General features: G+C 34.6%; 1 protein-coding gene across 34 annotated transcripts in view; it reads left to right on the top strand.

Annotated features, from left to right (window-relative positions):
- The window catches only part of ncam1a (neural cell adhesion molecule 1a), a 411,497-nt gene that overhangs the window by 338,862 nt on the left and 45,622 nt on the right, over positions 1-27,013 (top strand). For 6 of the 34 annotated variants that reach the window (XM_087299147.1, XM_087299156.1, XM_087299145.1 and 3 more), the window contains 2 exons: positions 5,295-5,309; positions 17,946-17,993. The exons of 20 other annotated variants lie outside the window; for them this stretch is intronic. In XM_087299147.1, the coding sequence (XP_087155273.1) occupies positions 5,295-5,309; positions 17,946-17,993 (63 nt within the window). Of the gene's footprint in view, positions 1-14; positions 314-5,294; positions 5,310-17,945; positions 17,994-27,013 lie in introns of those variants that run through there. 8 more of the 34 variants (XM_087299158.1, XM_087299149.1, XM_087299157.1 and 5 more) reach the window with 2 other exon arrangements.

Genomic DNA, 27,013 nt, shown 5'->3' with positions numbered 1-27,013 from the left:
TCACTCCTCCTCAGTGCAACAGCAGACCTCACTACCCACAATGCATCACTGCCCTGGACCCTGCTGGATCTCAACTCCCACGAGATGCATTGCTTGTCCTCTGCGTGTGCTTTTGTATTTTTATGTGGATGCGCGTATGTGTGTGTGGTCATTTATGTGTGTCCATTTGTTTTAAACAATGTCCTGAAGCCCATTGTATAGTGGGCCAGTTGTGCACAACAAAATGATATTTGAAGAGCAATCATAAGTCCACAACACAATGGAAACACCAGAATCAAACTCAATAAACTAAACTACAACACAATGAAATCAAGCAACTTTGTACCTAATTATTGAAACTCATAACTTTAAATAACTACATCTCTATATCATAAAAAGCTTACAGTGTGCCTCATCTCGCTCCATTTTGAACCAGCTAAATTCATTCATTGTTTTAAGTGTATACAGTGTAGTAAGTATTTAAGTAAATATCTTTGTTAATTATTATGAAATGTATTTTGTTTGAAGAATTGTTTTAACTATAATTCAAATTAATTGAAAAAAGGTTTTTTTAAGTAATGGTCACTAATTTTACATAACTTTAAAACGGAATCTGAAATATTCTCTGAAACATTGTGTTTCAGGTCTTAAATAATTTTTAACAGGTCTTAATTTTCATGTCCATGTAAAGCTATGCTATCAGGCTACCACCATTCATCTCAATAAAAGTTTAATAACTGTATTTACCAATATGATTTAATTATCTTCCTTGCAATAACATTTGATTTTAATGATTTTTTAAAATGTTTTAACTGGGCCATTAGAAAAAGATTCTTAGCGTTTAGCCTTGTGTAAGTCAGAAAGTTCTTTCATAATGGTCTTAAAAAATCTTAAATTTCACTTGAAACCTGTAGAAACCCTGATTCATAATTGTGAATTTGAATCTCCCATTTAAGACTATAGACAGGCCCGCAGCCAGCCTGGTAAAAGGGGTGGTTCCTTTTTCTCAAAAAGTGGACCTTTTTGGAGCTATATGCCTCATTTTCTAATTAATTATGAGGTTTAATGACATTTTATGCACAATTTTAAGTTGAATTAGATTGACAGATGGTCATCATAACCACACCATCATAATAATAATAATTTTTTGCCTTTCTTGTAAAAAAGTTAATTTGAAAATTCATGGATAACCACAATAGCCAAATTTGTGTTCAAATGAATTTTAATGTGGGCTGCTCTTGCTGCTTCACAACTTTTTATTGGTCATGTTTTGTTTTGTTTTAAAAATAAGATCCAAGATTTAGAATAAATGTTACTTGTGAAATGTTTTCTCTATTTAACATCAATACAGTAGTGAAAATGACGTCACTTACGTCAGATTGTATGTTTTTTGCACAGGTGTATGTTGGAATCATAAGATATTATAGTTTGCATTGGCCAAAATTGATTACCTGAAGTCTCACTGAAGCGACAGCCAACAGAGGATTCTGCTTGGTTTTAAAGCCTTTTTTGATTGATTATTTTCACTATTTATGATAGCATAGCAGTCAAAATAGAATAAAATTGTCATGAATGGGACAAATTCTGGACATTGTCAGTGGGGAGTGAGTCTTTCGAACTACCCAAAACCCTCCTGGCTATGAGCCTGATAGGCTAAAATTGCTATTATAATTTAAATATTACAACATAATATCTCATAGCCATGAATTTTTCAGAATTGTAATTTTAAACTTCAAAAGTGGTACTTTCTTCATAATTCCATCTCTATAAATCATGACTGTAACTTCATAACTAAAAATTATGTTCATATTTTCATGTTTATGAGTTATTTAGAATTAACATATTTTACAATTACCAATATTTTTCCACAGTTGGTCTGCGAAAACTGGACAAATATAGGCAATCATTTTGATATTTAGTTTTCACAGTGTCTTCCTGTGGAAAAGTAAAGCATCCAGGGTCTTAGCAAAGATAAATACGAGCATTTGCACATTTCCACAAATCAACTGTCCCCGAGTGGTCAGGACAATGTATGTTGTATATCTGGCTAATAAAACATATATTTGTTTATAGACTGTTGTGTTGTGTAGTTTCCATTAGGTTATGAACTTATGTTTGCTTTTCAATTCGTTGGGTTGTGTACTCCTGGCCCACTGTACATTGTGTCCCTGCAGCCTCTCACCTCAGCAGTGCTACGCAGTAACGTGGTGCTCCTTTCGTCCAGCCGGTGCCAGCATGTGCCAGGCAGCAGCTGTGTGTCGTGTCTACTGAGAGCCGTGTGCTCCGTTAAGTGTCTTCCGTGTTGATTGGGCACTCTTGTGTAGAGTAGATGATGAAACCCTCTTTAACCTCATATCCACCATCAGATCAGGATTAGGCTTTCGGAAATTGTAATAGCAATAATAAGATGTAATCTCTGTGATGTTTCGCATAGATATTATGCATTTTTGTAGCAGTATGCTGTGATATGTCGCAGCTGCTGATTATTCAAGATGGTATTTTTGAAGTTGGAATAAGACTAGTTGGATTGGTTTTGTGCTAAATATTCTGTTTTTGCCTTACATATATATAAAAAAACAGGTAATTTATTTATCATAATTGCAATTTATACCATTATTAGGATTAAAGCTCATAATTGTAGTCATTCAAGGTATAGAAATACTGCTTTTTGTGTTGTCATTTTAATAAAATAACAATGTTAGAATGAAGTATGCAGTGTCAGGGTACTATAATGTTAGGGTGATATTGTTATATGTTATGTTATTAAATTACAAATTTTTTTAATTTTAAATGACTGCCTCTGTAGTTCTGCTTTTAGATATCATAACTGTGACTATACATTCACCGGCCACTTTATTAGGTACACCTTACTACTATCGGGTTGGACCCCCTTTTGCCTTCAGAACTGCCTTAATCCTTTATGGCATAGATTCAAAAAGATACTGGAAATATTCCTCAAAGATTTTGGTCCATATTGACATGATAGCATCACGAAGTTGCTGCAAATTTGTCAGCTGCACATCCATGATGCGTATCTCCTGTTCCACCACATCCCAAATGTGCTCTATTGGATTAAGATCTGGTGACTGTGGAGGCCATTTGAGTACAGTGAACTCATTGTCGTGTTTAAGAAACCTGTCTGAGATGATTTGCGCTTTATGACATGGTAGCCGTCAGAAGATGGACAAGGTCAGCAACAATACTCATATGGGCTGTGACACGATGCTGAGAAGAGCCTAAAGTGTGACAAGAAATTATACCCTACACCATTACACCACCACCACCAGCCAGAACCGATGATTCATTGCTGGATGGATCCATGCTTTCTTGTTGTTGATGCAAAATTCTGACCCTACCATCTGAATGTCACAGCAGAATTTGAGACTCATCATTGTCCAATTTCGGTGAGCCAGAGCCAATTGTAGCCTCAATTTCCTGTTGTTAGCTGACAGGAGTTGCATCCAGTCTATTTTTCTCCTGCTTTAACCCATTCGCCTCAAGGTTGGTCGCGTTGTGTGTTCAGGGATGCTCTTCTGCATACATCGGTTGTAATGCGTGGTTATTTGAGTTACTGTTGCCTTTCTATTAGCTGGAACTAGTCTGGCCATTCTCCTCTGACCTTTGGCCTCAACAAGGCATTTGCACCCACAGAACTGCCGCTCACGGATATTTTATCTTTTTCAGGCCATTCTCTGTAAACCCTAGGGATGGTTCTGTATGAAATTCCCAGTAGATCAGTAGTTTCTGAAATACACAGACCAGCCCGTCTGGCACCAACAATCATGGCACATTCAAAGTTACTTAAATAACCTTTCTTCTTCATTTTGATGCTCAGTTTGAACTGCAGCAGATCACATTGACTATGTCTACATGCCTAAATCCATTGACTTACTGACATATGATTGGTTGATTAGGAATTTGCGTTAACGAGCAGTTGGACAGCTGTACCTAATAAAGTGGCCGGTTAGTGTATCTCAATTTTTTTAAATCTCATATAATGATGACTTATTTTACACAACTAAAGTCTCACTATTATGAATTTCTCATAACTCAATTTTATAACCTTGACTTTATATCTCAAATGTTAATGATACTATCTTAGAATTAGGATTATATTTTAAGAATTTTAAATTAATATCTCATTTTTGTGACTTAAATGTAATATTAAACCTAACTGTTGTGACTTTCTTAATATAACTTCAATATAGCTTTTTTTATATATAACTGGAAATTGTTATGTCAATTGTTATGTCTCACAGTTAAGACCCACAATTTTATTTTCAAAATTGAATAGTTTGTCAGTGTCATTTTCATTACCTTGTTTAACGTTATCCCAAAACTACCTGTTTTCATTTTTGCAGTCAGGTGTGAACAGGCTATGCAAACGTGAAGTGAGGATAAATCTGAGTTTGGTTTGCCGTGGTTGATTGCAGAGCTCTCTACATTAATGAAACATCATCCATATTTAGATTTCAGAATGTAGTTTTCAAAATTCCTACAAATCTACTGGTTTAATTACGGCATGTCACACAGAGCCGTTGACTCAGAATGTTCCTCTCAGAAGCAGATTAGAAAAGTCAGCTTGCAAGAAATGTGGGATGAGCAAAAACACAGCTCTGCTTTGATTATTCAATTTCCCATTGCACTCGCAAGGATTAAGTGACTAAAGTTTAAATTGCAGAAGTAGTCTTTTTCCTTGTCGCTTTATTAATCCAATTTATTGATCCAATTCAGTTGATCCATCTCAAAAGCACTTTGTAATAACATTTCAAAAAAGGGAGTTGCGCAGCCGGCAATAGGCTTGATCTCCATTTGAATACCCAGAAGCTTAGGGAATTTTACAGAAATAGGCAAAAAGCTAAAATAACACAAAACAGCTTGTTTATTCTCCTTTCGGGAGTACAAAAGCTCATGGCAGGAGTGAATTGCTTCATTGATGCTAGTCAGAGACTGTCTGACATGATTTTGTATCTTATTTTTCTCATCATGTTTCATCTTTGCTTCATCCTCCTGTTTTCACAGTCCCCACATTCTCTTTCTTGTCTGCACTCATTTCACAACTAATTGGGTCACCCAATTTTGCCATTTTGAGACATAACAAGCCATTCTCATAGTATATTCTGGTTAAATGTGAGTCAGCGAGGTGATTTTCTCTCCACTCTGTAAGATAAACCCCAAAATGGCAAGTTGTGTTGGCTCCCATCTTATTCATATCTGTTTTCATGTTCAATGTTTATTTATTTATTTATTTATTTATTGTTGTCTGTGTGATTCTCATCATGTTTTCCATCTTGTTTTGTTCTTCTGGACATCAGGCCTTCCTTTCAGAAGTAAGTGTTCCATCTCTCTGCTCTTTCTTTCACATTTCTGTTTGTTTTTCCCTTTGCTTCCATTTCAGCCATCGCAACACTCCTGCCAAATCTACCCGTAAGTCTTTAGTAAAGGTAGTAAAAGCTTGAATAGAAAACTAAAGACGCCATGAAATGGCTTGTGAGTGCAGTTTTCTTTCCTGTGTTTTAGAGAAAGTTGTGTGTGGCATAAAAAGGCTTCATCTCTTTTTAGATTTTTCAGTGATGAACCATGATTTTGACCTCTTCTCAAACAGTTTTTATAAGTTACAGAGACATGGCATTCTCCTTTTAGAGAACATTTTTGTTTGACAAAAATTAAGTCTTTTTCATATTTTCGTCCATTTTAGAACCCTTTTTAGACATTAGCATAAGGACATGGGCATATTTGCTTCTTTAATGTTTAAATTTGTTAATATTTTGTTACTCATTATGATAAATGACACTGCTGTGACCAACACAGACTCATTGTGATTATGTACCAACGTATACATTTCTGGAAAGTGTGAATTCTGAGAGGTTTCTGGGAGACAGAACAATACTGGAGATGGGTCTAAAATGCGGGAGACTCCCGGAAAAAAACGGGAGTGTTGGCAGGTATGGTTTGGCAATCACTAATCTATCACAATTAGTTGTTCATACAGTTCATACTTTATACTTCATACTTTATGGTACTTTATATATGTTAATGAACTTCTTTTTTAAATATTAACTTAAGTCCATTTATAGAATCTCTCATGTGCAAATGAAGTTAAACTTTATGTGGGAATTTTTTGCATAATTCCAAGAGCTTTGAAATTGGATTTGATTATAGCTTGTGCTTTAAAGAACCATGACGGCTCACATTATATCTGTTGCTGTACTTTTCAGATGGAATTTCATTCTGTTAGAAAAATGAGGATCAAAGTTTGCTATAAAATCATTTAGACTAGTCATATTTCTTTCCTTTCAGTCCTGGAGGCTCAATTTAGAAAATTGCTTTTTCTCCCCCCAAAAAAACCTACAGGATAAATTTGCTCAGTTATGCTACATGGAGCAATTAACAGTTAATTAATTGAATCAGGTGTGTTAGGTCATGGCTTAAAATTAAAATTTGTCTGGGCTCCTGAGGGTCTGTTGATTTAAAGCCACTGTTTAAACGTTCATACTAGCTAGCATGTTAGCAAAAAAAGATTGTTGTTGTTATGTATATTTCCCTCCAGTCATACTCCTTATAAAATTTAGCACAAAAATAAGCTGTTTATTTCACTGTTATAGGATTAGCGTGACCTCGTTTGCTATAATGTTTGTGTTTAATTCATTGTTTGTTTGAGGGGAATTGTTTTGCAGAAAGCAATTTTAAGTCAGTCGAACTGTAGAACGAATATTGTTTGTTTATGCAACGAAAAGCAAATAGCATCATAATGAAGCTGTTGCTAATTTTATTGACAGTATTTTCTTGTTGTGGCTCTCTATTGTTCTCATTATCCCTGACAGGGATCATTTGGCTGCAGAAGCTTACTCATGATAGTGGGTAAAAGAGAGATGACAGTGTATCTCGTAATAGTAGTGTGATAGGGTCATGTTCATACAAGATTGGAGCCATTGTCTGCTTTGAAATACATTTTCCGTCAATTTAAAGGGGTGATTGTTGGGACAATGATCCAGTGACTTCAATGACTCAAGGATCATTTATCAAATTTTACCTCACATTGTGTTACCAGCAGAATTATCAACACTTTTCATATCATGGCTACACACATCATATTATATAAAACTTGTCTGGTTTTCAAAGGAAATTAACCATTACTTGTGAGGAAGAAAAAAAATCCCACTAACAGCTGAAAATTTCAACAAGCGTTCGGTTCTACCTTTAAATATGAACAATCATTATCAAGTTGTTGTTTTAATTTCAAAAACAACAAGTCTTGCTAGATGTGTTGTAGATAATGAATCATAAAACAATAATTCACCCAAAAATGAAAATGCGCTCATCTTTTATTCATCCTTGTGTCTTTTTAAGCCTTTGTGCTGTTGTTTTCTCCATATCTCTGCTTAGAAAGCTTTGGCTGGTTTCCTTGTCTTTCTGTCTGGTCTCTTGGCTAGTTTAAGAGGGGTTTTGGCTCTTTTTTGAAGAGCTGGGAGAGCAGCTAGTCCAGCCTAGACTGGTTTAAGTGGATTTTTATTCTTTCAGCAAGTGGAACACAAAAGTATCTTCTTACTGATCTTTTCTGTGCCTTGACAATTTGTAGTAAACTCTTGTCCGAAAAGTTGAAATACTGTAAAATTTCCTTACATCACTTCAGATATGGTAGCTTACTTTAATTTAAATTTTTTTAAATACATTAAACCTGCAGGTTACATATCAGTGACATTAGTTTCTTGCATATATTTTGCATGTCTTTTATTACTAGTGTTTGTATTTTAAATGTTGTTTTGTAATCAGTTAGCAGTAATGGCTTTGGTATGTTAAGCTTTGGTTCATAGTTCATCCTTTTTGTTTTCCTTACTACATTTACTACAACTTCGTAACATTGCTACATTTGTTTTTGAAGTGTCATTTTTAGGGATATACTGTACAGAATTTTCAATATTTAGGAAAAATATTGGCCCAAAATGGCGTGTTGGGTTTTTGTCCAAAAGAACAAAAGTCCAAAAGAGTCTAAAACTTTTACCGCACCACAGTCGAAGTATTAAAAAAGGTCAGTATTGCGATCTCTGGATATTCTGTTCATGTACAATATCTACACTGTAAAAAAAATATATGATCAGTTAGTCCTGACAGCATGTCTTAAGTTATTAATGTTCTGAATTAATTTTATAAGTTAAGCAAGGTGTTTTAAGTAATTTTAACATAATATAAGTTCAAAGGATTTCATTTTTTTTTTCTATGGACAGTGTATGTATGAGCAAAGTTTGCTCAAATAGCATGGCAACATGACATTTCTATGGTATACGTATTCCTTTCTGTCATGGCAACACTGATAAAATGACACCTTCTTTAATGTTAGTAAAATGTGGTTATTGTATTGGTTTGTTTAGTTTAATCAGTTTAATTGAGGAAATTGAGTTTAAAAATTACAATTATTTTATACTATTTCATAAAAATAAAAAATATATATTCTTAAATATTTTGTTTTTTGTACAAGTTCATCCACATTGAAATCCAAGTCCAAGCGAAAGTAATTGTTTTGCAAATTGACCAACTAGAAAAATATACTAGGAACATTTAACCTGATATGGGAAAAAAAAGACTTGAGTTGTCTTTTTATTTACGTTAAGAACATTTTTCCTAGATTATTGTTTGCAAAAAAACTCACTGTCGCAGCATTTTACAGTAATTAGTTATTACGATTTTGTCTCCGCTACTAGGGTCAATGGTTTACAAGTTCATCCACATTTTCAGGTTTTGCTGTCAGCCGAGAATTTTCATTTCAGTGCGTCTCTAGTTGTTTTTAATCAGTAAGACAAGCAGTTAGATTTTTCGAATAGGTCAATTAGCAAAACCATTACTTTCACTGGTCTTTAGAACCCTGCAGGTTTGATATCATTTATACATTAATTTTTTTTTCCGGCTTATAGTCCCTTTATTAATAAGGGGTTGCCACAGTAGAATGAATTGGCAACTTATCCAGCACATGTTTTACGCACCGGATGCCCCTCCAGCTGCAACCCATCACTGGGAAACATACATATACTACTGAAATTGTTTGTTAGCTTACTCAATTTACCTGAACCACATGTCGATGGACTGTGGGGTAAACTGGAGCACCTAGAGGAAACCCACGTGAACGTGGGGAGAAAATGCAAACTCCTCACAGAAATACCAAACTGACCCAGCCAAGGCTCGAACCAGCGACCTTCTTGCTGTGAGGCGACAGCGCTACCTACTGCGCCACCGCATCGGCAGGTTTAATATCTTTTGACCAAAAGTTATATCTTTATCTATTATTTAGATTTGACACATGCATAGTTGCATGAATGGTTTGACATATAAAATGACATAATTCCTCTCTTTTTCAAATATAAAAAGCTTCAATTAAATTGGAACTCACTTTATCTCACTTTAATGGAGCCTTCAAAAATGATAGACTGGTCAGTATTTACTGCCAGCATTAAAATGATTTCAAATTGGTTCCTTTTGTGTTTCACGTACAAATATAAGCATTCATTCAATGACATTAAGGTCCAAATTGTATTTATGTCAAAAGATTGACTACATCTAATATAAAGCAACATCATGCCTGCAGTGAGTGACATGGTGTGACGTAGATGGAGCTTCAAGTGAGATGTACAGTACGGTAGTGTCAGAGATTTATCACCAGAGGCTGTCCTGCAGTCTCAGCCAATAGACTGCCCAGAGGACAAGCACACAAAACACATTATTGCCAGTATCTCGACCCAGACTTTCTCTCTTCCGGGATTCGTGCCTCTGGCTTCCGAAGCCTGTAGAAATTGTAAAAGAGCACTATATAATTCACATTACTGCGGTATGTGCTTCAGGGAGCGGCGACTGAAAGCCAGAAAACTCTCTCTCTCTCTCTCTTTCTCTCTCACTGTCCATTTTTTTGTGCTATGAGCCTGAGTGGAGAGGCTGGGATTGTGTATTGCGATGGAGAGATGACAAAGCTTGCTAGGCCCATCACGTAAGCGATAGAGGCAGGAGTGATGGACACCTTTGGGAGTTTTCTGATGGATAATGCCACCTCTGCAGCTCTACCGCAGTATAGGGTCAGCTCGGGTGACAGCTCAAATATTCACAGCGACAAATAGGGAGTCTTTCCGAGTCTCTGTGCCAGGTTTTCTGATTGCTAGCTTGTGTGCGGAGGGTCAGTTCACTCCCAGAGGGCAGGCATACTCCTCTGACAGAGTCTCCTTTGATATGAATGTGATCGACGCAGAACGTGAAGGATCACAGAGCATCGCTGGGGGACTATGCATATGGAGACCTGCAATGGAAACAGCCTCTGATTTGGAAATTGTAGATTGTGTAATGTTGAAGGAGGTCAGTTCGGGACCACATGCTAAAGTCAAATGAACATTTAACCTGATATGTGAGAAAAAGGTTTTTTCTAAGAACGTTTCTTCTAGTTTATTGTATGAAGAAGCATCACTGTTGCTGCAATTTACACTATTTTTTTTCATTATACATTTATTCATTTATTAAGTTATTAAGTTTATTTATCTTTTTTTTTTATCTGCTACTAGGGTCAATTACTGCATCCCAAATGACACACTATACTGTAGACTATGCTCTTATCCACTTTGTACTTATGCGCTTACACACTCAACAGCATAGTATATGTATGTAGTGTCATCTCAAATGGAACACTAATGGGGTTTTTTACTTAGAGGAAATTCAAACCATTTCCTAGATGAAAATTGACGGTTGCCAAATTAGTAAAATAAATGACCAAACTACCAAAGAATACTTCCATGAGTATAACCGCGTTGACCATCAGGAGGCGGTATAATAACTTCCTTGTAGGCAAATTTTGCTTTCGCAATCCAAAATAAGTAAGGTAATCCAACATCAGCGCCCCTTCCACTATGTGAGCAAAGCAGTGGCTGATGAGTTTGTGAACTGTCCAACATTCCACACTTTATTTTAGCGATTGAATAAGTGCATCATCCGGGTATTTAAAGTGCACATATTTTTTTCAGTGTAAATACACTGATTTATTTTTAATCTATTTTATTAAAGATCATTTAATATTTTTAATGATGAGATAATTCTTTAGTAAAAGTATTTGTTATACTAACACTATGCTATAATTGGTTAGCAGTTCTTTTTATAGACTTTTTGTTTTTATTTGAACTTTTTGTCTATATTACCAGCATTTTTGTCTTGTTATTTGAGGTCAGTTATATTTTTTATCAAGTTTTTTTTTTTTTTTTTTAACCCTCAATACTAGCGTTTCTGATTTGTTATTATGGCGTACATGAGAGATGTTACTTATTATGGTGTACATGTTACATATTTGGTGTTTTGTAAATGAATACCACCCAATATCAACATTTCTGACAGTAGAATACATTTCTGGTCATTCAGCCCAAATATTGAAAATTTAAACTCATTAATATAATATAATATAATATAATATAATATAATATAATATAATATAATATAATATAATCTAATATAATATAATATAATATAATACATACATACATACATACATACATACATACATACATACATACATGCATACATGAACGTTATATCAATAATATTAATAGTCCTATTACTTTTGTAAAGTTGTTTTACAGCACTCACAATCATTTAAATAGTAAATATGTATCAATACCATAAATATTTTAGCACCAATTTACTATCGTTGTTTTATTATAATATATAGTCTAATAATCCTTTAAATATTGTGTAAAAAGGTCACTTTTTTACACACTCACTATCAACAAACTATTAACTATGACATTTGCCTCAAGGGACTCCTAATTTGTTGCTTATTAATAGTTATTTAGGGTGTAGTTAGGTTAAGCTATTAGGATTAGTAATGCAGATTAAGTTCATGCAGAACATGTACTATAAGTACTAATAAACCAATACAGGCTTTTTGAGAATGTGTCCAGGGCTACATTTTTGAGAGCCGTGAAATATGTGCTCCGGGCTACTTTTGGCTGTGTTTTGTGTGCAAAACAAATGCTATGAGGAGGTATGATGCTGCCAATAACTGCTGTTACATTCCATGCAACCGCTTACTGCTTATGTCAGCACGGATGGCTTTTCCAGTGTGGCCAGTTTGCTCGATAGCTCACCACATACAATATAAGACTTGGAATGTGGAGTGATGTGAAATCATGGTAAAAGCAAGGGCCTGTGATTTATTCTTCTAGTTTGCCTTTGAAAACACGATTGTTCGGGTTTATTCAATTGAAGTTACTTACAATGATTATTATTTCAAACCATTTTTACAAAAGGTGAGGGAACGTTTAGGGAATGGGTGTGTGGGTCACTCGATAACAAGCTTATATATACTCATAAAAAGACGATCGGCTTTCTTCATGGACACATGCAAGAAGGATGTTGAGATTCACAGAAAGGTACACAGTGACCTCTTGTGTATTTATAACAAATAGCACACAAGAAAACATATCACATGTAAAATATTTGAGAATAACAAAAATGCACATGGCCGCCTTTTCTGCGTTTGTCAAAAGAAAAAGTGCAAGCAGGCGTATGCCCGGGCAAATATTTTGCAGTTCCAATAAATGTAGCTCTGGGCATGCATCTCCAATGAGCCTGAGTTGAAATAAACAGCCAATGTCTTCATAATAGGAAGGTAATGAGCCACTAGTTTATAGTGAGAACTGGCACCTAAACTAATGGGTTAATAGGTCCCCTCCAAAAACTAAAACAATTACAGTAGAATCTGGTTCTTTTATATCCATTCTATACATCAAGCACAAAACTTCTCTGAGACCCAAACTTTTTGAATAACACTTGATACAGTGAGAATGTGGCACTGAAAGCAGACTATAAAACAGTTGACGTAGCAGTTCGTCAGATTGTGCTCAGTTATTTAGCACCCCTGAGAGATGATTTAAACCAGGTCTATTGCCCGCCACATCTGGTGGCTCTCAGTGCTTTCTGTGCTTCAGTGCCAGTGAACACAGCTCTCAGACCAGCGACCCGGCAGATGGTCTGCATCCTCAGGTGGAGCGCTGGAGCACTTTAATTGTGATCACTACTGCAATGGCATTAACAACCTCTTCATTCCCCTCGACATGAAACACTTATGATATGATAATCCTTATTATTCTGCAGAGCAATTTTCTTCTCTGTCTGAGACGCAGTGTGTGCTTTGAACTCGGCCTCTGCTCTGATATCTACAAAACACTACACAATGTAGCTGGCCCTCAGCGTTCAGCAGTCAGTTCACTTCCATTTTTGCATGTATTTCAGCATGTATTTCAGCAGAGCTGTTGATTAAAATGTAGATCACAGTAGTGTTTTGTCAGATCAATAAGCCTGCTGTGATTAGTCCTTTGTGTGTTAAAACACTGGAAATCAGGGAGAAGAAAGGTTTGGGCTCTGTAATATTGTTTCGAAGCTTAAATAATTTTGTGAAATTTTTTTTTTCCTTCATTTTAGTTATTAGCAGTGTGGCGTTAAAGCAATCGAACAAAAACATGTCGTTCTAAGCCAGTTTTACATTTTTCTGCATAAATGGAGCCATTTTGTCATCATTTCCAGTTTTTTAATAATATGTGATGGCTTTGTGTCATGAACAGGCCATTTTTAATCTTACTAATATACTCATAAAATAAATTATATGCTTAAAATTGTACCTCCAGCTAAACTTTAATTGTCATGTTGATAAAATAAGTGATTTATGAATCTTTTAATTAAATCTTTTAGTTATTTTATGTGTAAGTGGGGAACTTAAGTGGGGAACTTACTTTTTTATTAATAGTTTGAATATTTTTGTGTTCATTTTGAATATAGTTAAATGATTTTTAGATGACTGTATATTGTTTATTAAATATTGCAAATATCTATTTGACAACAAACTGATTTTTTTTTGTGTGTGTGTGTGTGTGTGTGTGTGTGTGTGTGTGTGTGTGTGTGTGTGTGTGTGTGTGTGTGTGTGTGTGTGTGTGTGTGTGTGTGTGTGTGTGTGTGTGTGTGTGTGTGTGTGTGTGTGTGTGTGTGTATATGATGTTTAACAGAGCAAGGTAATTATCACAGTATGTCTAATAATATTTTTTTCTTCTGGAGAAAGTCTTATTTGTTTTACTTTGGCTAGAATAAAAGCAGTTTTTATTTTTATTTTTCCAATAGTCTACAGAAAAAAACATTGTTATATAATAACTTGTCTAATTACCCTAACCTGCCTAGTTAACCTAATTAACCTTGTTAAGCCTTTAAATGTCACTTTAAGCTGTATAGAAGTGTCTTGAAAAGATCTAGTAAAATTTTAATTTCTGTCATCATGGCAAAGATAAAATCAGTCATTAGAAATAAGTTATTAAAACTAAATTTGGGGAAAAAAAATAAACAGAAGGGCCAATAATTCTGACCTCAACTGTGTGCATATTCCATGTATACAGTATATATATTTATATACTAACTGTATACCTAATATTTTCTATTTGCATAGACTGCATCAGATTGTGCATCCAATGTGCATGTACAACTGAATGGAGTATTCTTATAGTTCAGTGTTATAAGCCTTTTAGCAACTATTAAACAGAACGTGATGCATTTGCCTGAAGATGACAAGGAAACATGTGTAGGGTTAAGACAGTTGTAACCCAACGATTGTAAAACCCAAGCCCTGTGTTAAGTAATGCTACTAGGGGGCATGACTCAATGTCTAAAAGAAAACATTCTAAAATACATTTAAAAACGTATGCTCAAAAAGTGCTTAGTGCTGGACAAAGCCAGAAAGTGTGAAAAAGAGTGTCTGGAGCTTGTTGAAGTTGTTTACAAATTGGATCAAAACCAGGGTCAAATTAGATAATATTTTTGCCTTAGTCCAATGAGATCTGGTGATTTTTAAGTGGCAAAAAGTTGCATAAGCTTTCAAGATACACCGTATGATTTCTAAAGTCTTTTTTTTCATGTAAATTGATAAGTCTATTTTTTTTGTTTATGAAATATTACTAACTAAATAATTATTTAGATATTTTAATTGAACCATTGTGTTCTATTCTTAAACTCTGTGAATCAATGATTTTATCAGAGTACCAACTCACTTGTTAACAAAACTGGATTTTGTTCATTGTGTAAATGAAATGGAGTTGAACTGAAATAGATTATAGTTCACATTTTACAGTATATGGCCTTTTCATAAGGCTTTTGTTTTCATTTTACCATTGTTTTGTCACCTTCAAAGCTAAAAAGAGCAACTGGTACCCTATTATCTAAACATATCCATTTATGTTTCACAAAAGGAAGAAAGAAATGATTCGTACGACTTGAATCAACACATGGTTGAGTACATGATGACAGCACTTTCAAACCTGCCTGTAATCCTCCAACAACACGCTTTGCGACACTTTGTTAACACTTCAGGCTCTTTTTGTCACCAAGTATCTCCGATTCTGAATGAAACCAATTAAAAGACTGCAACTCTTACACTTTTTAGTCAAACAGTCTTTGAAACTGTCATCTGTCAGACACTTGGTGCACAAACACACACACACACACACACACACACTGCGCCTAATTGCGCCAAGCTTAAAGGAGGAAACAAGGCATATTTCCCCATCATATCATTACCTTCCACTCAAAGTACTTACCGTTTAACCGAGACTCAGGGTTCAGCTCAATGAAAGCCTGCCTTCTCTCTCAGATTAGATAGATGAGGGTATATTGTGGCTGATGGTGTCTGAGTCACTGGCACTAATGCACTTCCAGGAAAATATCAGCAATTGAATAAAGCAGTGTCCTTGCGACTTTAGACGTCTATACTGTCGTGGTTTCAGCTCCACCGACTGTGACATTTAAATACAGGTTATTATGTGCGGTTTGGGTCCCGGTTGTACGTGGAATGCTATAAGCTGTCGACATAAATGCTAAATTGTTTGTACGTGCTCCAGAAGTGGCTGTTCTCTGAAATGTTGTTTGGCTGGCTTGGAGAGATTTGTGTTATCAGTGTGTTCTTTACACTTGAGTTAAGTTGGAGTGTAGTGCTGCTGTTTTAGAAAGTGTGTAAAATTTGGTTTTCAGTGCCATAGAACTGGGCAGTTTGACTAATCAAAACAGTGACTATGTTTACATGGACATCAGTAATCTAATGGTTTGCCTTAATCTGAATATGACAATAATATGATTAAGGTGTTTACATGAGTTGCTTTTTGAATGTTCCTTTCATGATACTGTTTTACATGTTATAGCACATAATTCGATTAACATTGTTGCATCACCGCACTATCCACGTTTCTTCCACAGCTTCATGTAATTCAACTTTAACTGCAGTTTGACACTTTCACGTTCATTCAGAAACATTTCATGCTTGCCTCCAATGACAAACGAGATATTGGATGTGAGTATGAACTGCTGGAAGAGTGTTGTTTTATTGGTACTACATGCCGTATAGGAAAAAAGTCTTCAACATTTCTCAATGCAGGTGTCTGTGGTCCTTCTCTGACTCTGTAGGTGCAGAGAATATTGTCAAACAGCAGAGTGTGTAAAGACTATACTGTCTCAAATGTTGTGATAATCCTTCATGACGGTAATAGTTTAAGGTGTTTACATGTCTGTACCACAGGTCAATAATGTGACTGAATCATCCTCCACATGTCTTAATTTGATTTCTGTTTAGTTCGATTATGACTTTAGACAGATTAAGGTATTCAAACTGTTCTGTTTTCATGGTGGACTCTAATCAGAGTATTGTGTTTATCAGATTAAAATTATTAAATTATTGATGTCCTTGTAAACGTACTCATTGTCTTCAGAAGTAGTTGTTTGTTTTGTTTTTTTATTCCAATGTGCCTCTACAATGTAAATATTTGGCATCTGTAGGATTTTTTTTTAAATTAGATCTCTCCAAGATTGCATTTATTTGGTCAAAATAATAATAATAATAATAATAATAATAATAATAATAATAATAAATAGAATATTCAATTTTAAAATGCAATTTACTACTTTGATGACAAAGCTGAAGTTTACCAATCATATTTCCAGGGTTACTGTAAGAGTGGCATGATCCTTCAGACATTTTCTAATATGCTGATTAGACACCAAAAATAGAATTACTTATTATAACCAAGGTTGCTTTTTTCTTTTCTTTTTTTTTAATGTAATGCATTTCTATTTATTTTATTTATTTATTTATTTTATACTATTTGATGAGTAAATAAGGGTATTGAAGGTAATCTCTTTGTTAACACTTAAAGTATGTGTCATTGCAAAATAAAAGTATTCATATTAATAGTTATGTATAAATAAATCATTGACCCTGAGCATTCATAGTTCATCTCAGCAAGTCATTTCCTCAAAACACTTCTAAACCAACAGTGGGTTATTTTTTATTTAATATTTTATAGTTATAAGTTATAAGTCATGTTATGTATTCCAGTGCTCTTTTTAGCATTTAGTTAAATTTTATTGAGCTTATTCTTCATGTAAGTAGAGGCGCAGTCTTTGGAATCTTTTTGGTTCGAGACTTCCGGTATTATTGACTTTCAATATATTTTTTGACATTAAAAACAGCTTGTTTTGCTGCTTGATGCTACAAACTGGTATTTTCTAATTGTATTATTTTTCTTTTTTATGTGTAGTCATGAACAGACTTGTTTGCAGAGCAAGTAGACCGCTTTCTGCCGTTAATTATTCCTAGTCATTTCTCCGACTGGATCTGATGTTCTAAAACAATCACAAAAATGAGCACTTCTGTATTGCTGAAAAAGGTCAATAGGATTAAAATGACAGAATAATTAAAAGTAAAATTGTGCACACAAACAGAAAAAAGAACAAAAGAAAAGACTCATTTCCACATATAGTGTATTTGCCCAAACTGCATATGTTTGAGTTGCAAGCACTTCGCCTGGACTGTTGAATGTTCCTATGGTGTGATGTACATTAGCTATGCAACAGTGGCTTTACCGAGTCTATGAGTGTTGCACAATGGAAGCACATCTCACCATGTTTTCACCATTTTCCAGTGTCTCCAGAGACTCCAACTTCCATTCCTCCAACCACTGCCGACATTAGTGAGTATATGCCGACTGTGTGCAGTGTTGTTTGCCACTCGCCTCACCTAGACCATTGTTCCTGAAGTCAACACCGCTGGCGTTCACAGTAGAGCGAAAGCATACGTCTGTGATAGAGAAGAGAGATTGTGTAGATGTTAGCGAGGGAATTGAGACACCGAGTTTGTGCTCATGATCCTCAAGTCTCTGTAGAAAACCATCACTAACATCCGCTTGTAGAGCAGTTCACCTGTCTAACGTGTCACTGCATGGTAGACGTATTGGAGTATGAAATGTTTTGTTGTGCAGATGGTTATTGCTTTATAAACTCATGATGTGTGCTGATTTTTGTAAGCGATTGGGTGTGTTGTCGAAACAGCATGACACACACAGTTTCCCTGTCGTGCACTATGAGACATTAATGAGATGTGTTGCATACTGTCTTGACTGTGGAAACTAATGGAGCTGTCTTCACCACATTAAGACAAATTGTCAACATTAGTATGAAACCCAGACTCATTGGAAAAATATGCCATTCCTGCTATAGTTGCACTTTTTTAACAGTTTTACACATACATTTAACGATATTAATTAATTTATTTAATTATTTGTAAATTGTGTTTTTTATTAAGAACGTGTGTTTGAAGGCAATAAAAGGACATATTCATTGGCATTAAAATAAATTTACTAAACATATACACAGGAGCCTGAGCAAAAATGCTAATTTTAGAAGAACTCTATGTATAAACCGATGAATAATTATTAAAATATTTAATCTTTGATGGGGATGTTAGCTGTTGATTTGCGTTACAGTGCAGGGATTAGAGCTGCTGGATTTACTGCATGTTAATTCATCAACCACTCCTGAAATACATAAAAACAAGTGTTTGTTTAACTGGGACGTTAAAAGAGTAAGAATGTGTCTCTAATGTGAATAAAACATCCATCCACCCACTCTCCAAATAACTTTCTGTCAATATCTAATACCCTATTATAATGAAGGCAAAAATGCTGTGTAAAAAAAAGACAACTTTCTTAGACGCTGCCTTGTATTTTACAAACTTTAAACAAGGGCTGAACAATATTTCAGTTGAGCATCGATATAGCAATGTGTGTATCCGCAATAGTCACATCGCAGGATTAGATTATTTATTAAACATTTTAAAATATATATTATTTAAGATTATTGTATAAAATTATTCATACAATGTTGATCATGTTATTTTACATTTGATTTATCAATTTCTGTAGTTCAATACTATTAGACTCCCTAGAAAACCATAAAGCACTATTTATTTCATTTTTATTTTTGCTCAATAATTTTAAATATGCTTGTAATATATAATTTTTATGCAGATGCACTGCACTAAAACGGCTTTATCAGCCCAGTTGATCTAATTAATGAAATCTTTCTAATTAGATCTGATCAAATAATCTGGTGAAATTATATTCATATCGCAATGTAAATCGCAGCAAAACAAAATATCACAATGTCAGATTTTAACAATAGCATGCAGCCCTACTTCAAACGTTTGTGGTTCTTTGCTAGTGTTAGTGTATTCCAGTGTATTCTGAAACTGAAAATCATTGTTTTATACAATTTTTAACTGGAATAAACAATAGTGACTTTTCTGGATATGTACACAAATTATGATTACAGGCATCAATTAATAGCAATTCACTTTCATATTCGTATTCTGTGCTCAAATTATCTCCTCAAAACTCTTTCACATAGTGAATGATTTTTAATGAACATTTGCATCACAAATCTATCTCTGTATACTATATATGGCTTTCCTACATATGTGGCCAATAAAATCATAAAAGCATTTTTTACCTTTTTCCGCCTCATTTTGTTCTGTGGATAGCCATCTCATGCTGTCAAACTCTCCTTGGAATTGAAATGAACTCTACTGTACAGATTACAAGGTTACATACAAAACTGTAATTATTTTGTTGCTCCAAATTTTAAACCTTGTTTTAAAATATGCAGGCTTACATTTAAACCATTTTTGATCATTAATTTATTTTATATTTAAGATAGATAAACTTTAAGATTTACTATTATAAATAAAAAAGAAAATTAAAGCGCACTGAGTCGTCAGATTGAGGGTTGTGGCAGCCTTTAGTAAACTTGCGTTTGCTATGGAATCTGTGAATCTGTGACTTATATCTGTGTTTCTCAGCATACAATACTGTATGTGCCTCTCGTTTCTTGTGGCGACTCCATACGCATGCTAAACGACGATCGAACAGACAGTGCTCCACTGTTATGCACAGAGGTGGTCACCAGAGGTGGGACCAAGTCATTGTTTGGCAAGTCACAAGTAAGTCTCAATTCATTGCCCTCAAGTCCCGAGTCAAGTCCCGAGTCAAGACAGGCAAGTCCCGAGTCAAGTCCCAAGTCAAAGGCAACAAGTCTCAAGTCAAGTCCAAAGTCCTATAGTTTGATTTTCGAGTCTTTTCGAGTCTTTTTAACAGAAAAATAAAATTTAAACAGATTATGTATGGCTGTAAGATCTGTATTTATTAAACAAATCTTTTTTTTAATGAAAGAACATTGCTTAGATATATAAAGATACAAATGTAATTTTCTGAAAAAGTGCTAAACAGTCCTGCGTCTCGTCTACACAGCCTATTGCACAAGAATGAGTTCCACCAAAAAAAGAGTCCATTTTGCCTCACATCACACAGAAATTGCAGATCTACTGCTGTCTAATTCATTAAGTTTATTTGTGCTATGTTATGTCTTCAGTGATCAACTTGTGATTAACTAAAACTACATAAACAACCTCAATGAGGCAGCAGTAGACCAACAACTCCTGTATGCTGCAAAGTAAAATTAAGTGAACTTGGTATTTTGTCAATTGAATCTCGTGTGTGCTGAAGAGATTGAGATGCAAATCTGTCTAGCAGCAATGTAAAATGGTAGCACATATTCTAAATGAAGTAGGCTACTTCATACAAACAATAACGTTGTTTTCTTCACATAACAATGAAGAACTTTGCTCTCTACCTTGTGTGATGCTCGTGCACCGATTTCCTCTGTGGACAAAACTGCTTGCGAGCTCTTAAATATACGCTGCTCACGCGCAAATTTTCTCGCTCTCAAATATGCACTGCTCACGCACACATTTTCCTGCGCGCTCTCAGAGATTATATATAGAATTTGTGTCTTGTGTTTCCTCTTCTTTTTGTGCTTTTTTCCACAGGGCCCCTGAGCACATCTATTGGCATGGACAGGGTTTTGAACAGTACTATAGTAAAGTACTTTAATTAATCTGTTGGGGTCATATTATAGTTGCTATGGTAACACAAGTGTAATATAAACAAATGACCCAGTGCTGTAGTTTTTTTACAGTATTGGGTATATTATACTACAATTCACCACACTTTACTGTAGTAAAACTACACTCTGTATTTAATTTTATTAGTTCACTATTCTTAATACTACAGTATGCTGAAGCATTCATTAACAACTTGTAAATAATACTAGGCTTAAACATAGGCAGTATACCTAACTCTCAAAAACACTAGTATTTATTATAGAATTTACCTTAACCTCATAGTTTTTCATGTATTGTTACTAAATAGTTTAGCAATATATAAACCATATCAACATTCTGGAATAATCAATTTATCAGGAGGATCCCTGGAGAGCAAAAGCAGGAAAGGTATGAAGCGCCAGTGTGGACAAAACTCAAGCAAACGCAGAGAGACTGAATACGCGCATGAGAGACCAGCAAATCAGATTGAAGTACCTGCCCACTGGTGAAAGTAATGTCAGAGCCAATCAGATTTTTCTTTCTTTTCATAAAGAACGGGGTTCGAATCCCACTTAGGCACTTGTAAACAATAATTTTAGAACATTTTGTCAAAAATCCCTACTGAAAAAACAGCTTAAACCAGCCTAGGCTGGTTGGCTGGTTTTAGAGGGGTTTTGGCCATTTCCAGGCTGGTTTCCAGCCATTTCCAGCCTGGTCTTAGCTGGTCAGGCTGGGAGATGACCAGCTAAAACCAGCTATGTCCAGCTTAAACCAGGCTGGTCAAGCTGGTTTTAGCTGGATTTTGCTGGTCAGTTTCCAGCCTGACCAGCTAAGACCAGGCTGGAAATGGCTGGAAACCAGCCTGGAAATGACCAAAACCCCTCTAAAACCAGCCTGGTCGACCAGCTAAAACCAGCTTACCAGCCTAGGCTGGTTTAAGCTGGATTTTTCTGCAGGGATATTGTTATGTTTAACCATTTATTAGAGCCACAAAGTATCTAAAACTTATTTTCATGTTTGAATAGCCAATAAATGTGCTAAATAAATTAAAATAGAAATACCCACAGTGAAACAGTTATATAAATTTAAATATTAGTTTAAATACATTCATAGTGGTTTTAAATATCTTTTAATATGTTAAGTAGAAAAGTTCACATTCAACAAACTGAATAAAACAAGTCTTCGTTTTTAGTTTATTTAAAAACAATTACAAATGGAGTAATTTAACTCACAATTAAATGATCTCATTGAGTGATGGAATAATAAAGGTAAAACTTTAATTGAATGATCAGTCAAGTGTTTCCAAATGAAATATGTTAAAATAAGAGTCCTACAAAACAGGAACAAACACTCCTGAAACAAAATGTGATTGCTAATTGTATTTTTTATTAGATGGTTGGTTTTAAGTACTTTAAAAATAGTAGATAAGCCTTAAATATAAAGGGGGAAATACAGAAAAACAAACAAACAGAAATTCAACAATATATATGCATTACATTACAATCTCGCAATAAAAAATTTAATTAAAAACCATATAGAGGACTAAAATATTGCTAAGAGGCATAACATCAACAATAATAAAATACCTTTAAGGTTTTAAATACTAAATAAAATTAATAGTATTAATCCAAAATATGAAAAATGTAGCACTTTACAATAAGGTTGTATTAATTAATTAAGTTTATGCATGTACTAATGTGAACAAACAATGCAGTGCAGTTCATTACAGTATTCATTATTTTATGCTTTAATTAATGGAAATAAAATTATTGGTTAATTTTTGTTAACTCACAGTGCATTAACATTAATGTTAACAAGCATAACTTTAAATTGTAATAATGCAATAGTCAATGTTAAACTATAATTAATAAAGGTTTAGAAGTATAATTCATTATTAGTTCATGTTAGTACATAGATTAACTAAAGAAACCTTATTGCAAAATGTCACCAGAAAATAACAAAAAAAAATTTTTTTTTTTTTTTACAGTTTTAAGAGCTTTAAAAATAAATTATATATCTAGTTATTATGGCATGTAATTGATGTTACTACTAATTAAATAGTTAGAAAAAACTGTCAGAGGATGGGCAAAACACAAAGATAAAACATAATATGCGCATTGACACAAACGACCAAGTGCAAAAACATAAATTACAGCCATGTTCATTCATAATTATATGATATAAATCACGAGAGGGTAAATTTGGTTTAAAAAAAACTGAAGTTCATTGACTTTTACACAACAGTAAAACAATGCTTTTGCACAACAGTAACACATTGCGAGTAGTAAAGTCTCTTACCTATGACAGATGTTGTAAATCCGCTGAATAAAACAAAAGGAGCAGATCGCGGATGTGTTTATTTCACTCTCCGAGTCAGAATGAAAATGGCATCTTCAAATTTCCCGCTGGTGCAAAAACACGGAAGTGCGCCACAAAGCGCTAGTGGTCGAAAGTATGTGTGCATGCTCTCTGTCACACACACGCAGAGATTGAGCGTTCTGTGTCAACATACTTTTTATCTTTGGGCTTTTTATAGAAAGTAGCAAGTCTTTACAAGTCAATAGGCGCAAGTCCAAGTGAAAGTCCGAGTCATTTATGTTCAAGTCCAAGTCGAGTTGCAAGTCTTTTTATATTTTGTCAAGTCGAGTCTGAAGTCATCAAATTCATGACTCGAGTCTGACTCGAGTCCAAGTCACATGACTCGAGTCCACACCTCTGGTGGTCACTGCACAAATCATGCCAATCAGTCACAGGTAAAATTTAAATACGATTTAAAATAAAACCTAAATACAATCTATATTAAGCAGTCTTAGATCTTATATGTCAATAAAGTTAGGCATCTACTGCAGTACAGATCTATTTTAAATACTGTGGAAAGTTATTAGAATTAAAAATAAATATTATGTTTTTCCCAAAGATGGGTTGCAGCTTGAAGTGCATCCGCTGCTTAAAGCATATGCTGGATAAGTTGGCGATTCATTCCGCTGTGGTGACCCCAGATTAATAAAGAACTAAGCTGCAAATAAAATGAATGAATGATAAATATTATGTAAATCCCCCATATTGTATGGGACAAATGATTCTGGAAAAATATTAGCCTTTTTAGAACAGAATGTTGTCTGAGTGCAGGTCACGAAGATGAATTTCCTGACCCGCCATATCCAAATGCACACTGTAGTGAATTGTTCATTATCTGACCTTGGAAAGGCTTCTAAACATTGTGACGTAAAACACCAATTTCCGGCACAGATGATAGATATTTGTGTTTGTACTTCACAATGTTTGTATGCCTTTACAAGGTCAGCATGCACCAGTCAGATATTTTCCAGATATTTAACTTTGAAGCTGCGGCAAATCAGGCAAAAAGCAACATTACTGAATAATTTTTTGAAAATGAAAAATTTTTATGAGTCTGGGTTGAATACATGACATCCCTTAGATATTTGAGCATGTAGTCATTTAACAGGTGCTTTCATATTAAGAGATTACTACAGGAATCATTGTCTTGAAATGAACCATTTAAGTGCACAGATGTAATGGAGTTCTTTGGATTACGTTGCACAAAACTACAGACTCACCAAATTTACAATAGACATCTGTGTATTTGATGCTCTATGTTTGCCTGTCTGTTTTCTACACAAGCCCATTTTGATCCTGAACACTGAAAACATGCTCTCTTACTTCCTGCAATCCTGGGAGAGACGCCACCAAGCGTTAGTCTGAAAATAGAGTTACCATGACAGCCCGGATTACTCCTGATCTCTCGACAAACAGACCACAAATTGGGAAGGTCTGAAAAGGAGTTTTTTTTTGCTGAAACATAGTTCCTTCTGGGAGACAGCTATTCTATCTCATTCAGTCAGAGAAATGACAGGGTCTTTATCTTAAGAGTAGGCGGTTGTTTGACTATTGTCTGCTTAGTTGACATTGAGTGGCAGGTTTAAGATGGTACCAAGCTAAAACTTCCAGACGTCAAAGAAATTAAAATATAATAGTATTTTTAAGGCTTTGGTTTTTAGGGTTGTGTGAGTAGATAAGCAAACAAAAGATCTGTCTTTTCTATGATAATGAGTCATAATCAGCATGAAGATTTCAGTCTTTCTAATTTGCTTGGCAGATAGAGTTTGTAAGGAACCCTGGTGGTTTACAGAAACTCATTTCCAATAGCTTCAAAGTAAATGTGTGCTATTATTTTGAATGTTAGTGAATTTGTGTAATATGTTGATTTGTTCTCTTTATTTGGTACAGTCATCTGTCTCAGATTGCAAACTTAAACACTAGAATTTGTCAAAATATGGACAAAATATTTCCAAGTATTAGATAGTTTATTAATCTATTTTTTTATGTATGCAGAACATTTTTGAACATGTCTCCTCCTAAAACTTTCGACAACCGCCAAATTTATCTCATGTCCATCATGATAAACTGGTGTTTTATTCTATATATGTTTCCAAAACACATACAATGACTTAGAATGTCATGGAGCTCACAACTTCTATCTTCATCTCTCTATTCAGCTATACAGTTAATTATGCTAAGTTAAGCTATGTAATTGAGTACATCCCATTTTTCAGTGAATATGTGTCATATATTTTGGTGCATTTAAATAAAACATTTATTAAACAGAAATATTTAATAAAATAATATTTAGGTCCCTCAACATCTTCAGAAACATAAAGATAATACATTTAAATTCCTGTGAAATATTGGAAAAGAAAATTACAAACTACAACATTTCAACAATTTTTTAAAAAATGTTGTTTCTCCTGATTTTTTTTTTCTTTTTTTAATTTTGAATTTAATATTTTTCTATAACATATATTTGGGTGTACTAGTTTTGGACCGCTTTCATAAGTTATTTTGTTAGATTAGCTACAGATGTGGCTTCAGTACTGACTAATTCAATGTATATGTATGGATATAATATTGTGAAGCTTCCTATAGAAAATATTCATCTAAATGAGAGATTTGTGAGGGGTGTACTCTTATATACTGAACACTGAAGCTGTCACTAGTAAAGCCTGGTGATTAGCATAGACATGCTACATACTTTAAATGTGCTAGTAGCAAGTTAATTACTGCTAAAATCATCCTCTCAACGTACTAATCCATTCTCTTGTAGGGTCCACCCAGTAGGCCCAATGCCGGTGTCCACTGGTGGATGAAGGTTTAATGCCTGTTCGGTCTTTCCAGTGCACAATGTTGATTTACCTTAAATTTAACTCATATCTGACTCCAATTTTAGTATGAGGTGGTTTAGAATATTAATATATTTATCTTTAGTTTTATCTGACTCCAATCATAAAGCATTAAGAAGATTATATCAATATATAATTTAGATAAATGTTTGAACCTTTTGTCTTCACTAGTAACTATTACATCCGTTCATTCGGGTGCTCATGTCGCTTAGAGAAATCGCCTCGGCCGAAGGCGTCCCTCACGGTCGCACTCCGGTCAGTCTTGAATATTAAACAGAGGTAATTGACTAATACTTTAGATGGCCGCTACCAGCACGCTCGTTCTAAAGTACTTTTGGTTAGTCCCGCTTAGGTGTACACCCTTGAGTTAAGACAATCATCATTTCTAATTAGAGGTTAGGGCATTAATATAAATGTACCCGACTACTGGACTCTACAGTAACTTTGGTTTTCACCAAGCCCATGGTTTCACATATGAACTTAATTTAGAATAATCTTCTTCAAACAAAGGTCGGGTACCCAATCTAGGTTAGTCGTGCAACAACTTGTTGACCTAGACGGAAGTTAACGCCCTTTC

The sequence above is a fragment of the Danio rerio genome, chromosome 21 (assembly GCF_052040795.2).
Source record: "Danio rerio strain M-AB ecotype USA chromosome 21, GRCz13ab, whole genome shotgun sequence".
Classification (NCBI taxonomy): Eukaryota; Metazoa; Chordata; class Actinopteri; order Cypriniformes; family Danionidae; genus Danio; species Danio rerio.
Note: the sequence above shows the minus strand (reverse complement) of the source record. Positions and strands in the feature narration are given on the sequence as shown.